We start from the raw sequence: 15,967 nt of genomic DNA, 5'->3' as shown, positions 1-15,967 counted from the left end.
TTAAGTTGTTCTTTCTCAATCAGCAAAGGAAAATGTTACCAATTCTTAACCACTAATGTAGACAAAGGTGTTCTTACTCAGCTACTAACTACTGAAAACTTACTAACTTGAAGGACAGATTTAGTAAGCTGTGGAAATGCTGGATAACAGAAATGATATCTGCCCAGATCTGAAAAAAGCACCCCCAATTAGATGCAGCAGTTAAAAGCTCTCTCATATAACTTTGATTGTAATTCCTCTCTGCTACCAACTATGAAGTCTGCTGTTACACTTTAAAATACCCTTTTTAAACACCAAGAAAGGAATTACACAACCTAGAGAGATAGAATGTCTAAAATTATAAAGCCAGCAGGAATCAGAAACATTTAGAATTCCAAAAATGAATATCATATATTCAAAGTGGTAAAACACAAAACATAACTTGGAAAAAATGACAAAACTGAGTAAAAACCAAAACTCTTGCTTCTTTATTTCACCAGTTAACAGAATGATTTTGCTAATACATCTCAAACAGGAGATGGAAGTAATCAAAGGCACTTGATTGTTTCTTACAGAAGGAAAAAATATTAACTGGGAGTATGCCATAGGAAATTGGTTTATTGTACTTTATTAAGTGACTCTAACCAGATGTTACACACTAGCTCATTAACCAGACAATGATTTAATGGCTTTACTCAGCTGTAATTATAGAATAGAGATTAACAAAACTGCACTTAACACAGGTAGCTTCTTATTTAAATTAGTTTCACATGCCATTAAAGCTACTCAGCTTTTTGGCAAACTGCAGTTTTATAGATTGGTATATTATTTGCAATTACTGCTAATTGCTATGAGCAATGATTGCAGTATCTCTGGAACACATTTGTTGCTGACACTATTTAAATGTGACAATTTCATGGCTAACTCCTCTGTATTTGTTACTGAAGTACCATTACCCCTAAGTGACTGATGAAAGTCTTCTACCTTTATACTTGGAAATACAATAGGCACTTTACCTTATACAAGGGTTGATCTGTATTTTCTGTCATAATGGGCCAGTTTATGTGTCCTAAGGTATCTAAAGTAACAGTTGATCTTCGGACAGTATCAACTGGATCAGGGAATTATTCATGTAATAAAGTACAATACAGACACTCATTATCAGGCATTCATGCGGAAAGCCTGTGGCCAACACACGGGACGCATGCTAATGTCTCTGACACAAACCTATTTGTGAGGGAAGGTTCTCCTTTACACACTACCTGGAAACAAGGGGAGACAATAAACATCTCACTTCCAGTAACAAACACATTTCAACTGCCCATGCTATAGTAGATATATGCCACGCAGATAGGTCCATACCCGACAGATGCTGGCTTTGGTAAGAAGAGTGCATTTTCTCTATGCTGATTTCAGGGGATAACACATCAGAGAAGAGAGACATTTTCAGTCTCTAGGAATGATGATGTAATCCCTGTTTGTGCCATGTCCATTGTAGCAGATAAATGTACAGCCTCGCAGGCTAAGGCAGCAGCCGGGGAGTGCATTCTGCTGTGGAGATAAGATCTGGAGAAAGAGAAAAAATTCCAATTAAAAAAAAAATACTTAAAAACCATTCAAGACTCAAGCATGGACCTGACAGAGAACTTGCATCACTCATACTGATGGGATAAATGACAGAGTTTCTAAAGTTTTTTGAAGACCTAAGGTGCTCGTATAAATTCTGAACATTAAAGCCAGCATGAGATGGGTAGGAAGCAGTCCCATAGGGTCTGATGACTACCTGACCTATGTTAACCTTGGCATCAACAACACTGACGCCAATGCAGATCTTCAGTAAGCTGAAGTTTTGGCACTGTCCTTATGCATCTGAAGGGGCATCACATATAAAAGGACGCAAAGGATTAGGAGGAATGAAGCAAGGTGAATGTGTGACAAGGAACCTTAATAATAACAACTAGGGGCTAATGCTTTTTTTAGATGAAAAAAAGTAATAATATCTAAGGGCATCAGCAGTCAGGCTGTGCGCTTTGTGAGTCCAATGTCAGACTTCGAGTCACTGAGGAACAGTTAAAACTGCTGTCAGAAACCATGCTAGTGGGAATTCACAATCTGTACCACTGCGGTAATATAATCCCTGAGGCAGCAGATATGTGGCAAGCCGGTGAAACTGAATACAGTGGTCCTTTGTGACAGAAACTGCAGAACAGGAAAGCTTACAGGGACCCCAAGAAATAATCCAAGACCATTCACCTGACACCATGTAGCTGTGTCATTCCTGACAAATGTTTGTTTAACCTGCTCTTGCAGACCACCCAGAAGCCATGGTTTCACAGCATTCGCAGCAATCTGTTCCCATGCCTCCCCTTCCTACTGTGCAGAAGCACATGGATGGTACATGTACTAAGGACAGGAGGGAGTTGGTCTTTTTATAATGGCTTTTTGTATATTTGTCTTATCATGCTTCTTGGCAGTTTCTTCTCTGCCAAGCTAAGCAACCTGCTGGTAGATTACCCTACACGTAGTTGGATCAGATAGGTCTCATGTCTCTCTTGTCGAGTTCCTCTCTTTCTCCTGATGGGCCACATCCTTCTTGGAGTACAGTGCCTAAAACAGGACCATGGCTTTACAACTGGACAGGGCAGAAGGCTGACTTCACACGTGTTTTCAAATTACATTGTTACTCAGAAATGCATTAAACTGATGCTTATGTAAAACTAAAAGAGTATTTGTTATTTATGAACATTACAGGTACTTATTGTGAGCACTGCGATGGGTCTTATCACATCTGGATTTTCCCTTCTCTGCCTCCTACTGGGATGGGGCAGCTTTAATTTCTGCCAAGGATTCTGTCTGATGTTCTCTAAAACAGGAGAATGGATTCAAGAATTTCTCTGTACATGGGGCCAAGGGCCTAAAGGATACTTGTTGAATTATCAAGTCCTGGCCACCAACATTACAGCATGACCCCTGTCAAATGTACTCAATGTACTCAGCTCCCTAAGGATGTCACCTGGGTTTTTTTTTGTTCTCACTCCTTTTAAAAGAAGACTGAAATGGAAGTTCAAGACCGAACCTTCTCTACATTCACAAGTGGTTCATACTCATACATGATTCTTCCCGTACTGTCTAAATTCTTAAATAGTTCTCCTAGCACTGTGATGCTAATTGATTTGACATAGTTTTAAAAAGTATTTATATCCCTCTGTCACATTTTCACCAGAGAAACTGAAATAATTGAGGAGCCTTTCACACCATGACAGCCCAGGGACGCCCTTCCTCCTGCAGTAAGCCCTCTGCCAGCAGTGCTAGTTTAGTCACCAAGACAGTTATAGCCCCTTCTGCCTCAAATGTCAAAGCTGACTCTGACAACGTTTTCCAAGAAACCAAAACCAATCAAGACTGCAAGCTCAAGTTTACCACTGCATCCTACTGCCAAGGGAATCCTGAGATCCCTTCCTTTAACTACTTAAAGAAAAGAAAGACACAGTGAAAACTTTATTTTGGAATTCAGATTGTAAGAACTGATTTGAAATTTAGACAACTACAAATAATCCAAATAATCCTACTTTCTCCAGCCCTGTATAAGACTAGCTCCTTCTACTTCTGAATGCCAAATAAGCACCTTAATCAACCAATGGTCTTTACTTCATAGCACCCAAGCTGGAGGCTCCTAACCTTTCAAGTGACACAAGTCTTAAGACTATTGTTAGAGATAAACATATTAAAACAACAACAAAGATGTCTTTTTTAGTCAAGATATTTTACTCATACATAGACATTCACAATTACTTAAAGGCATATATTTGTTTTACCTTTGAAAGGAAGACAGTTATAAAGTTACTGTTCCTGCATGAAGGATCACAAAACAGAAAGAAATCAATTCCTTAAAAATTTCTAACATGTTTTTATTGTGGCCTTTATCTAAAGATCAACTGCTATTGAAAAACAATCCTTTTAGGCCTTTTGAATAAAGTTGGGAAGACTAGAAATTGGCTCCTTACTTAAGAAAAGTACATCAATGTTTCTGTTGGTATAACTTCTTCTGTTAGAGTAGCTCAGCTCATTTATTTAATTACCATTAAATCAAAACACCTCTGATTTAAATTCCTGGTGCTAGTCACTGTCTGAATCCTTCCTTTATTAAGATAAGCCCCATACTTTTCAGATTTTCGCCAATGATTGCAAAGATATAGAGGGCATTGGTTCAAGCAATGGACAGCATTAGTGGCCACTCAAGGAACTCTTGATAATAGTTTCTAACCACTCAAGAGGCCTGAACCAAGCAGGTTGGCAAGAAAAACTATCTGAAAAGAAAAACACGTAACCCTTGTGCAGGAGGACTACAAAACTGGAGTTAATAACAATACATACCGTGCCGCTGAGAACGACAGGAACAGTATCAGGCAGACAGCAGCAACTGACCCTAATCCAACAGCAGTCATGTATTGCAGAGTGGGTGATAAATCTGAAAGAAAATATCAAACAATTCAAACAAACAAATACTAAATAGTGTAGCTTCAGTCTGGTGACTGACCAACTGAATCTGCTCAAAGCTAAAGTACTGTAACAAAACTCAGATGTTGGACTTACTGCTCAGTCAAGTAGTAATGGAGCTGACTATCTAGTAATTACTGTCCAGTTGAGGAAGTAAGGTTAAATGGTGTATTTCTCAAAAGTGATTATATTTCCCCATCCCTCAGTTTCCTGCCTTTTCTTTCTTTTTTTTTTTTAATTCAGATACTCAATGTCAACATTTTCCCTTCTCATCACTGGCAATTTCAGTCTAAATCATATACCAAGGTGGTCTCTGGTGCCAGAAAATCCTAGTGCTTTATTAAATGGCTCAATGCATCTCCTTCAAAATTTTTATGATCTAAGCATGATTTCTCTTCCCCATTCTTTTATTTTTTTTTCCAAGTGACAGAATAGAAATAAACCTGCTAATGACAGGCTTACTGAAGCCCATAATACCAGAAGCCATCCAGGCACAGAAGGCTTACAGTGATTTGCTGTCAAAACCAGAATTACTAAGAACTACTGGTGAAGGTAACCGGAGAAATCCAGCCACCTCTATTCCAGTTTCAGCATTAGTCAAAGGTTACCTATTTCTTACTGGACTTCCCACAGACATTTAGGATGCTGGATCTTATTCCTGCAGGATTCCACAACTCTACTTGCTGTTAAATCTTGCAAGTACGAATATTTAATGTTTTAGCAAAAATTTAAATTCCTGCAAAAATGGCACTTTTTCAGTGAAATTACTGTATACGTCCACGATGAGAATCCAAGTGCCTGAACATCAGAAAAGCAACTTCTGTTACTTAAATTGAACTCTTTTTTGGCTCATGTGAATGTACAGGCACAAAACTGGCTGGGCATTCACCCGAAACACCCCCAACAATTGATCTGAAGCGCAAAAAAAATCATACAGAGCCATAAGGAGAACCTGACCGGTTTACCATCTTTACCTAACACTGCTCAGTGAAGCAAGGCTTGTATCCGTGCAGCACCTCTCACCTGTAAGCCTACTGTGAGTCTGGCAAAATAAAGAATTTCAGACAGGGACCCTACAGGGAAAATCCTTGGCTACAAGCACGTTCAGTTTTGGCAAAAGTTATACCTGTCCTTATATCTCTGTAACACCAGTTTCCATAAGCAAGTTATGCATCTCTAAAGCAGATGTCGGCCCTCCACAAAAATGACAGAACTGTCTTCACTATACATTGTATAGTATATTCGGTGAAAAACCCTCAAAATTCATTATACGTATTTGTGAGAGAAGGAAGAGTGCTTTTAAAAGATTTCTACCACTTTTTATGACAATGATTTATCATACAATGTGTAGCTTTGTCTAGATGGCATCTGAAACAGGCCCATTTGGTTTAGATTTAATTCACAGGTTTGCTTTCCACAGAAGTTAAATTAAGAAATAATCCTCAAAGGATTCAGTGAGCCAAAAATACTCTCAGCCTCTCCAGCTGCTGAAGTACCAAGGCCAAGGACACCGTTTGGCTGGAAGTCCATTCAATATAAAGGCAGGTGGATTTACAACAGAAAGCCAAAGGCCTGACCTGTCCTACTCCCATCTTCCAATGCCCATTCTTTTCATCCCAAAACAAGAAACCGCCTATACGTAAGTCAGCCTCTGACGATGCTCTATAAGCTGATAAATGACGAACTCAGAAGAGGACAGTTTTCTGTCTTTTCAGAGTTATTTTATAGCTCTTGCCTATACAGCTCTAGCAATAGGGCCCTCAAACCTAGGGAATCCTTGATCTTAGCCCAGTCTCGACAACCACAAACTGCCTAAGTTATATTCTAAGTGTGGTGGTAAATGAACTAGGTCACAAGAGTAAACAACAAAAGGCAACCTAGAAATAAACACACAGTTGTTACCAGAAGATCAGTAATAGCAATAGCCAGACATGGGTTTTGTGAACAGAGGAGAAGCACCTCAAGCACTCCATGCACCACATGATTTATTATCATTCCAAAGTACTGCCTCACTCTCCAGTGTCACTGCATTTCCTAACTCCAAGTCCTGAGTCTTTCAACTCAAAAGCAGAATTTAGAGTTTGTAGAGGACTCCGTGGTGCCACTTTCTCTGTCAGGAGAGGCAAATGTTTGCTTTTTGTTGAAATATGATGAAATGGGTGAAGAGAGTGCTTTCTACCATGGTGGAAAGGAGGGAACCATGATCTCTAGTGGATTCCAAACTCCTCTGAGGTAAACTCATTCACTGGAAACATTTTATAGTCAAGAAGAACAACAAAGATAAAACCATGCTGAGAAATTCACTGGTTTTTAAAGTTATACCATTATACTTTTAAGAAATTGTACATACAAGTACAAAAATTAGTCATATTTTTCATTTTTGCATGGTGTCTTATTTTCTTAAGTTCATAAAGGGACTTAATTCTCCAAGGACCACCTGAACATACCAAAATAAATAATGCGGCTTCTAAAAGCTAGAAAATGTTTTTTTTTTAAAATAATCTTTAAGCCAATATAGAACTATCTTAAGACAGGCTTCTAAAATTTCACATCTTCTGTGCTTCAAATCCTTTGTGCGCAAAAATTGCTGTAAAGATTTGGATGTGATGCATAGAAAAAGTAATATTGAAAACCAGGGAGAAACCAGAGAATCCATTTTAGAATGGATTACTGAATCCATTAGAATGGAATACCAAAGTGCAAGGCAAATTTTCTGCCTCTAACCTTTCCAATCCTCAAAGTCAACCAACCATTAATGGCAAATGAAAAAACAGCCACAGCAATTATTAGTTTATGCTGCCAAGCAAAGCCAAGCCAACTTCTGCTTTCTCATTGAAGGAAAAATTGACTTACTTTTAATTTGTGCCCAAACAGCACAGGATTGTGTTCTCACCTGAAAATGAAAACATAAAAATCACTGTTTCTCATGAGAGAAATTTATTATCAATAACACCCTCTGCAAGAGCAGCCATCCACAACATACTGTATTTTATTACTATTGGGAATGGAGTTTGTTATTCCCCTGGTAGCAGCCTCTAGCTTGTCTGAAAAGATTATAAACTATAAAGATAAAATTAGAGATAGAGGTTTGATGAAAGGCTGGCTCTAGTCTTCTAGATCAATACTCTTCCTTTCTTTCTACAACCTAGTCACGCAAATAACGTGGAAGGATCTTTGAAGCTGCTTGGGTAAGAATTCAGAATTTATGAAATGCTAAGATAAGGCTGAATATGCTGTATTAACTCTAGCCCCATGTAGAATATATAAGTTAAAATATGGTACTTAACGGTATGTTTTTCAAATACTAGACGTAGGCTTTTTTCCAGTTATGATAACTTGCTTGGTAATTTTTAACAATTTTTATAGAATACTTATAGTAATTAATGTTCACAGTAGTTGAATAAATGTCTATCAGGGGTCTGCTTTTGCGGACTTGTTTAACAAGTTCGGGTTTTTTACAGTAAGCTTTGGTCCCTGTAGAGCTTTTTTAGCCCAGCACTTCACACTTATACATACACAAGAAGTTCTATTTTAAGTTCTATTGTCTCTTGTGTAATTACTGTGAATTCTATTTTTGTAGTGCTTCTATACGTACTTTCCTGCTAAATGACTTTCACAGTATACATACACATATATTTTTCATGTTTTGGCAAAATGTGTATTATGTTGCTCTGGATAACAGCATGTTTCTATGAAATTGAAGGTTACATTTTGAACAAAAGGACAAAAGCACATTTATATGCTTAATCTTACGTTTGTTTGTCTGCATGCTGAATTGTGGAATCTCAGTGTTTCTTAAACTCATTTTTTACAAGGAATTTTCTGGTTATTTAAAAAGACAAAACATTGACAAAGAAAATCCTCTTAGGAAAGGGAAAATAAAGTACAAGGGGTGGATTTAAAAACTCAACCAAATGCCAGATTCTGGAGGCACTGGTGTGAGTGCCATCATCTTGAAATAGCTGCCTCTGTGACATACTCTAGTTTGCAGGAAATCAGTCATCTCCTGCCTATCAGGGAAGCTACAGAGCTCCCAGGAATCTCAGCAGCAAAGTTCACTGATCTGCACTTTATACTACATCAAATTATAAATCTCATCCTCTGATGAATTAGCACCTTTCCAGAAAATTATCAGTGAAACTACTCCTCCAAATACTTGAGTATCCATGGATCTCAAAGTCCGTATTTCAACCTGGATATTCACAGGTAGCTAAACTGGAGATAGAAACCCCTTCCACAACTGCACACTTAAAACTGTTCTGGAGAAAAGAGAAAACATTTTGACATGCATATGCACACTTAAAACTGTTCTGGAGAAAAGAGAAAGCATTTGACATGCATATGCACTTTTCTTAGATTATTTTTTATTAGGCTAATTTTAACAGACTTTTCTTACAGCAGGTATCATTTTCATTCCAGTTTTCCAAAAATCTCGTAGCTTTTTTCCTGATAAGACTGCCTGTCATCTTCACCTTTCACAGTCCTGCTCTTAATTCTGTTACATACACAAACTGTTTGATTCAAAAAAGCTGATGCTGACACTGAACAAAAGCTATGCTAAAGAAATTAATGTCAAATAAGTTTAAATTCCAAACACCTTTTTCAGTTCTTGCCCTTCACTATGAGCCTTGGCCCTCTGCACAGCATGGAATCCATAAAGTAATCACTAGAGATTAAAATAGGTACCAGATGGGTTTGAGTTATTTATTTAGCAGTATCCCTCATGGAAGAGGACACTTCCAAGGGTGGACAATTTGTTCCATTTAAGTAAGGTTTTCATGATAACGACAGTAAATTCTTATTTGTTCCCAAATCCTCCCTTGGTCTCCATCATCCCTATATTCTAATTGCCAAATTCATCAATATGAAAAATGGTAATTTCCATTATTTCTGACTTCCTAATTGCTTTCCTTGTACATGCGCAACGATCTCCTCAGATCTGACCAGCCTTTTAACACATCTGAATGTCCTGCACGAATGTAATATGCGTTTTAAATCCTCCACCTTTTAAAATAAACAGAAAGTAAAAACCACACAGCAGACACCCTTCTCAGGACCTCCAAATCTGAGCAAGGGATAAATGAATGTGGACTCAATAAAAGGGAACAGCTTACTTGTCTTAACTGTGTCCACACAATTTTATCTGAACTGATTTTCCCACCCTCACCACAAAGAAAATATGTCAGGTATATTGAGGAATAATGGCAATAAAAAGCCACAACGAAGCCATGATTTTGCAGCATGTATAATACAAATTGTACTGTTCTCAGCATGAGGGGGGCTGGAGCCAGAAGGGGCTCTAGATGCCAGAACATGAAAGTACAATAATGAGAACATTAGTTAGGAGTCTATGACATATATTTCTAATGTGTCTCTTCATTGTTCACAAGTAAAATACACTACAGAAAAGATTATTTCACATGTATTAATAATTGAGGACCAATTAAAGAGCAGATTTTTTAAAAAGCGGACTTTTAAATATTAACTCTTGAATCCAAATTCAGTTACTTAAGTAATCAGATTTTCAGAAACTCTCAAAACCCAACACTCAATTTATAATTCTGAATTTCTTTAACTTCTTGATACCAACAATTGCACACAATACAAGGGCATGAGAATTGAAGATAAACCAGTACTTTCGAGCCACAGGTCTAAGTTCCATTTCAAAGAAGCAGAGCTGGGAACCAAAGCTGTTTGGTATTTGCAATCCTAATAATGACTTATAAACGTTGTACGTAACTTTGTGTACTTCATCAAGTTACAAAAGCCATACAGGAAAATGTATATTAAGGAGCTGATGCATTCTAAATGGAAGGAAGCGAAGAGTGACTTCTACAAATAACAGTAATAATATTCCATTAAATCAGTGGCCTAGAAAATACATCTGGCAATGAAAGAGATGAAACATCAGGAAATGATCTATATGAAAGAGAAAGAATAATGTAACATAGAAGCAGCTTAACAAACAGCTGGCAGAAATGCATAAGCAACCTGCACTGTTCTGTGCAAGAAAAGCCTCAACACAAGCAACAATAGGAAATGTTCCCCAGTATCAGAAAATACTGAAGGAAAAGAGCTAGAGAAACCAATGCATAAAACCCAAGGATACATAAACTCAGTTCAAGGATGTATTTAGGAGTGCTTAAAGAGGCTAAACTTGTATACATTTGACATTAACAATCCTGCTCCACAGAGTAAATTTTTCTAAAAAATATAGTTTGTTGTCCAAATTCCAGGATATTTTGGGCTAACTTAATATTATTTATGAACCGAATGCCTTCAAATGCCATTTCCCTACTTATTCCCTCACACAATTAATTAAAAATTTATGACAAACAACAGACTTGTTTCAGGATCAGAAACCACTTTATCTGTGCTATAAAAACTTCCTAAGCTATTATTGAAGTAGATGCCACACAAAACATATGCTGCACAGATTAGTAAATACCAGCAACAGCTATTACATATACTTGTTTTATTTCACTCGCTTTGGACTGAGGCAGAGTTACATTTCTTAATAGAAGCTGGTTTAACTTACTGAGATTTGGGTGTAGGCTTCCAAAATTGTAGGGAATTATTTATAAGTGACTCACAGAGCAGTTTTTGCATGCCTACTTGCTTTGTGCTGTATACACAAAGCCCTAAAACTCTATTGTAATTTTTTTGGCACTGTTTAGGTGTTTTCTTCTTCAGTAGGGGTTGCTTTGTTCTGTTTTTACATTTGACATTCAGGAACTGTATGCAATGAAAAGTCTATCACCTGGCCCATATGAGAAAAAATTCCTGCTGCTGAGACTTATATTATGAAAAAATTACAAGCTTTTGACCCGTAAGATAGATAATGACTGGAAAACTAGTGGCATAATGACATAATGGGAGGCAAGACACTGGAGCACAAAACAGCTGAGATGTACATTTTAGAAACTTTTTATTTCTAATTAAATTACATATTTACTTTAAAATGACAAAAAATTAATGCTAGTCATATACTTTTTTCCACAAGGCTTTCCCAAGGGACACGGAGTTGACATTCATTGCTATGTGGAAGGTAACACACATGATAAAATATATTTTTCCTTGTCATTTGGAAAATTGGAATATTTTGCTATAAAACATTAAATTAAAAATTAAAATGGGTGAATTTTTCATTGCTAAGGAGTAATTTTCAGATTCTCATACTAATCTCTTTCGCTGAATTCTAGCCCAATAAAGACACCCTCAATTACTGAGGGCAGCAATGGCCCTTCATTTTTAGTTTTTTCCGTTGTTTGCCTTTTTGGCATCCAGTTACTCCAACATTACAATCACATAAATATCTCTAAGGAATTACAAGAGTTATTTAAAGAGCTTCAGATCTATTCTAATTCTGTCAACTAACAGATCCTCGCAACATCATAAAAATTTAACACAGCTAACATGTTCCTCTTTTTTCCCCAGCAACATTTCATTCAACAGGTGTAAAGAAAAGGTTTTAAAACATCCATTACCTTATTCCACTCACTTATTATTCTCAAAAAAACACAATACTCTTCTCCCAGCTTTAAAGGAGCATTATAAAACTTCCCGTAGTAATGTCTGTCTCCAAGAGCAATTGACATGTTATCAGCAACATCCTTCGCCCGAAATTCAGCTGCCACATATCCTTTAACGTCAGTGGTGTTACTGAAGAAAGTTGCAGCAGCAAAGGAGTCACAAATAAAAGTGCTTTGCAAACCCAGAGGAAGCACAATCACTTGATAAAGACTAGAGTGAAACAAAAAAAGCAAACATTAGCCCTCACTTGAACGTATTAAGCATCAGACATTCATTAATTCACGATGTCTTTTATATTTGTAGCCTCTTAACTGCTTTTTATTATCAATGTCCAATATGAACACTTCTTATACTGAAGTATTCCTCTGTGTGTGTGTTCCATTGCGTTTTAAACCAAAAGCACTGCATGCACAGCTTAGAGCTAGTTCTCCTCATCACATGCACATTAACTTTACATGTTTATTCATGCTCAGAAGAGCATCAAACTGAGTTATTGCAGGCTACCTCTTGCTCCTCTCATTTAACACAAGTTCACCTATGAAACAATACATTACTGGCCTCTAAAAATGATTCATAATTTCCCAGAAACAAGACTTCTTCTGTTTAAAGAAGGAGAGGATAGATACCATTTGTAAGATATTAATCAAATCTGTCTTCAGACCTCTCAAAACAATGTCTATGGTATCCAAACATAGGAAAACTAATTATTAGGTCTGTTACACTAGTCATTTCCCGACATGTTATTAGTTTTCAAATATTTTCTGCTGTAGTGTAATGTTGAGTTACAATTACCTTTTCCTTCTATCACGAACAGCACTTAGTAAGGTGTAAATCCTTTTTTTCTAGAAATATATTTCGGTAGTAATACACTAATATGAAAACACTATTTCAGAATACGCATAAATACAGACATTGTTCACCATTTCCTCTGGCTCCTAGGAAAAAAAAACGTACTGGCTGCATGAGTTTGTTGGAAAAGAAAAAATCACATGGCTAGAGCTGTGCTTGGATCCATCAATAAAAAGCTACTGTGACTTCACTGTGGATAAAGGAAAAAAACCCATGAAAACCAACAGTGAAAACTCAGAATTATCAAAACCAGAATTTTGTTCCAGAAAGCAGGCAAGAGTCTGAAGCCAAATATTAGTCTGCTAAGGGAGGAGAAACTGGGAGTTACAGCTTAAGTTTTCCCCCGTTGCTAACAAAAATAATCTAACCCCCACAAAAAGTTCTAATACGTAAGTAACATAAATCTGCAGAATGTTTTTTGAAAGGGTGAAGAGTGCAGAGAGACAAACCTGATCGGTCCATTTCGATCTTCTGCTTTCCGGAGTCTGAGCAAGGGTGCAGAACCTTTTACTGCAACAAATTCTATATCTGGGAATGGGGGATCTAAAAAGTAAACAAATACCAGTGCTTTAGAGATGTTTTCAAATATTTCAGGCATGAGGGTTCCTAGCTGTTTGTTCCCCCAAAAGTTCCTCTGTTAACTGAGCCTCAAATCCCTGATGGCTAAAGTCTGCAGGCAGCATGAATAGTCTGGTCACGAAAAACAAGAGAGCAAATACGAGCATGATGGCATGGCAGCCCCAACTCAAACCCCTGTATCGACATATATCTGCTAGCTGGTAAAAACAGAGATGCCCCAAAATGATGGTACACTATATATAGAGATATGAGACAGGAAATATTTGTTGGAAGAAGCAGTATTATTTATCAGACTAACTGAAATGGTCAAGGAGAAGAAAAAGATGAAACTCCGGGCACACAGCCCACCACAAGAAATAAAATGGTATGAATACAGAAGAATCTATTAGTGCCAAAAGCACTTTCAAGAAGGCAACTTCCTTAGTTACCGCTCACAGTCAGCTAGCAATATCCAGCCCCTTAAATTGGATTTCAATATGGGTACAGAGATCTAATTTGTTTTAGCAGGAATTTGCATCAAGGCCAGAACTGAGCAAACACTTCTGCCTCTGATTTCAATGGCAGTGATGACAGTTGCACACTGACAGAGACTGGTGCTGTGATAATGGAAATTACCACTATCAGCCTGGAAGCAAAAATGAAAAGAGCTTCAGTGTGCACAACCAACGGGGCAGAATGTAAAGCACAGATACTATCTACCCCAGAAGTCCGAAAGAACTAGCACAGATACTTACAGGTATGGCTAGGCTGTTTGAAAACTGGTCTATGAAGCTGCTGATGCGGTATCTAGTAACAAATGCAGTGCTTAGAAAACTAAGGCTTCAGAGCATCGTTAGAAAGAATAACCAATGTCACGGAGACAAACAAAAGAAAACCGATGTAGATTTGCTGAAGTTAAGTCACATCAGGCATGAGATGCATGGATTTTTCAATCAGCTGGAATACAGATAGCTGCACATATATATTGAAACAGAAAATCATGAGTTCAGCAGGAGAAAATGAGGCTTGGTAGAAAAACTGTAAAGTGGGTAAATAACTGGTAAATAGGGAGCTAGCAAAATACAGCATGTTGGAAGCAGAATTACTGGGGTACAGGAAGGTTATTAGAGATGCTCCTCCAGGACTAAACAAAGTAAGTACTAAGTCTGGCATTTTGTTAACCATCATAGTGCAAAATCCAGGTGCATACAGCTGAATTTTGCTGCTCAAACAATGTTAGACAGTGTAAAACAACAGCAGTATGGAGACATTACACAAGAACTGAATCACCTTTACAGCTGTTGTTTTGCAGGAATGGGATGAAATTCACCAGTATAAAGTACAGGCGATCCATTTGGTGCTACTAACAAGAATTTTTTGCTGTATGTTCTAAGTTCCTTTGAGTAGTAGGAAGAGCGTATTAGTACATCTCAGAACGCGTGTTAGTCACCAAAATGATAACAGGAAAAAAAAAAAGGAAAAGGCTGCTATAAAAAGCCTAAGAAACAGACTTCTCTAACACTAGAATAGTACTACCAAAGGTACAGAAGGCCCAGGTGTGATCACTTCAGTGTCTGAAGTTCCGATCAGTCCAACAGAGCTAAGTGAAACCAGTGCAGAGGATGACTGCAAGAAAGATCCAAATAAAGGAGAAATTGTCTCATATGAGGGAACCAAGAACTTGTCTTTGTAGCCTATGAAAAAGAAATTTGAAAGCCTACATGATCTCTGCTTTAAACAGATGAAACATGGGAAAGCAACAACTTAAGCACAGTATGCCCAAAATAAAGAAACAGGCCATACAATCATCCCTAGCAAGAAAAACCCTACCTTGCTCTTGGCAAAAATCATCCTCAAGTGAAGCTCCTGAAAGCTTACCTAGCCAAATGAATTGCTCTGGTAGTTCCCTTTACCAGGTCCTCTTCAAAACCAGGCTATGGGTGAACTACCAGCAAAGAAACCAGCCATGAATGTTTAGGATTGAAATGAGAATGAGATTTGTATCTAGTAAAGCCTTAATGCTCTACAGTGGCTTCCCTCTAGCAGAGACAGGGCAGAAAACCCCTTCAGAGAGTTTTCTAAGTTAATGAAATGTATTGCCTGGAAATAGTCTTTACTTCAGAGGGTCTTTTCAATACTTCTGCAACCGCAGATACTGCAGAATGTATACACAGTATTTCTATCTGAACAAAATAAATGAACAAATAATATTTGACAGTCAGCCTTTATGTCCTTTGCACCTTGCAAACCTAAGAAAACAGAACTGCAAACCCTCCCTTAACTTCAATGGTTCCTCAGCACAGATAACAGAGTGGACAGAGTGACAGGAAAATATATCTGTCAGGGTAGATTCATCTGGTACACTTCTCCTATCCTCCTTTCCTTCGGCATCCAATATCACCAGGAGACACTATTATTAATTTCTCTTGAGAATTTTCCAATTTCCATGCAAAACTTGGGAATTTCCTCTTTAATGCCAGACAGAATGTGCATTGCATGCAACAGTTTTGCATCTTTTTTCCAGACACGCAGTGCAAGGGGGAACAGGGAC

General features: G+C 37.6%; 1 protein-coding gene across 11 annotated transcripts in view; it reads right to left on the bottom strand.

The window, feature by feature from the left end:
- Positions 1-444: 444 nt before the first annotated feature.
- The window catches only part of SUSD1 (sushi domain containing 1), a 48,190-nt gene continuing 32,667 nt past the window's right edge, over positions 445-15,967 (bottom strand). For 2 of the 11 annotated variants that reach the window (XM_075136360.1, XM_075136356.1), the window contains 6 exons: positions 13,308-13,425; positions 11,964-12,219; positions 7,330-7,369; positions 4,354-4,447; positions 2,494-2,586; positions 445-1,545 (listed from right to left, as the gene is read on the bottom strand). In XM_075136360.1, the coding sequence (XP_074992461.1) occupies positions 1,407-1,545; positions 2,494-2,586; positions 4,354-4,447; positions 7,330-7,369; positions 11,964-12,219; positions 13,308-13,425 (740 nt within the window). In that variant the 3' untranslated portion in view covers positions 445-1,406. Of the gene's footprint in view, positions 1,546-2,493; positions 2,587-4,353; positions 4,448-7,329; positions 7,370-11,963; positions 12,220-13,307; positions 13,426-15,967 lie in introns of those variants that run through there. The other 9 variants (XM_075136357.1, XM_075136361.1, XM_075136358.1 and 6 more) reach the window with 8 other exon arrangements.

The sequence above is a fragment of the Calonectris borealis genome, chromosome Z (assembly GCF_964195595.1).
Source record: "Calonectris borealis chromosome Z, bCalBor7.hap1.2, whole genome shotgun sequence".
NCBI lineage: Eukaryota > Metazoa > Chordata > Aves > Procellariiformes > Procellariidae > Calonectris > Calonectris borealis.
This window is presented reverse-complemented; position numbering and strand designations above follow the sequence as displayed.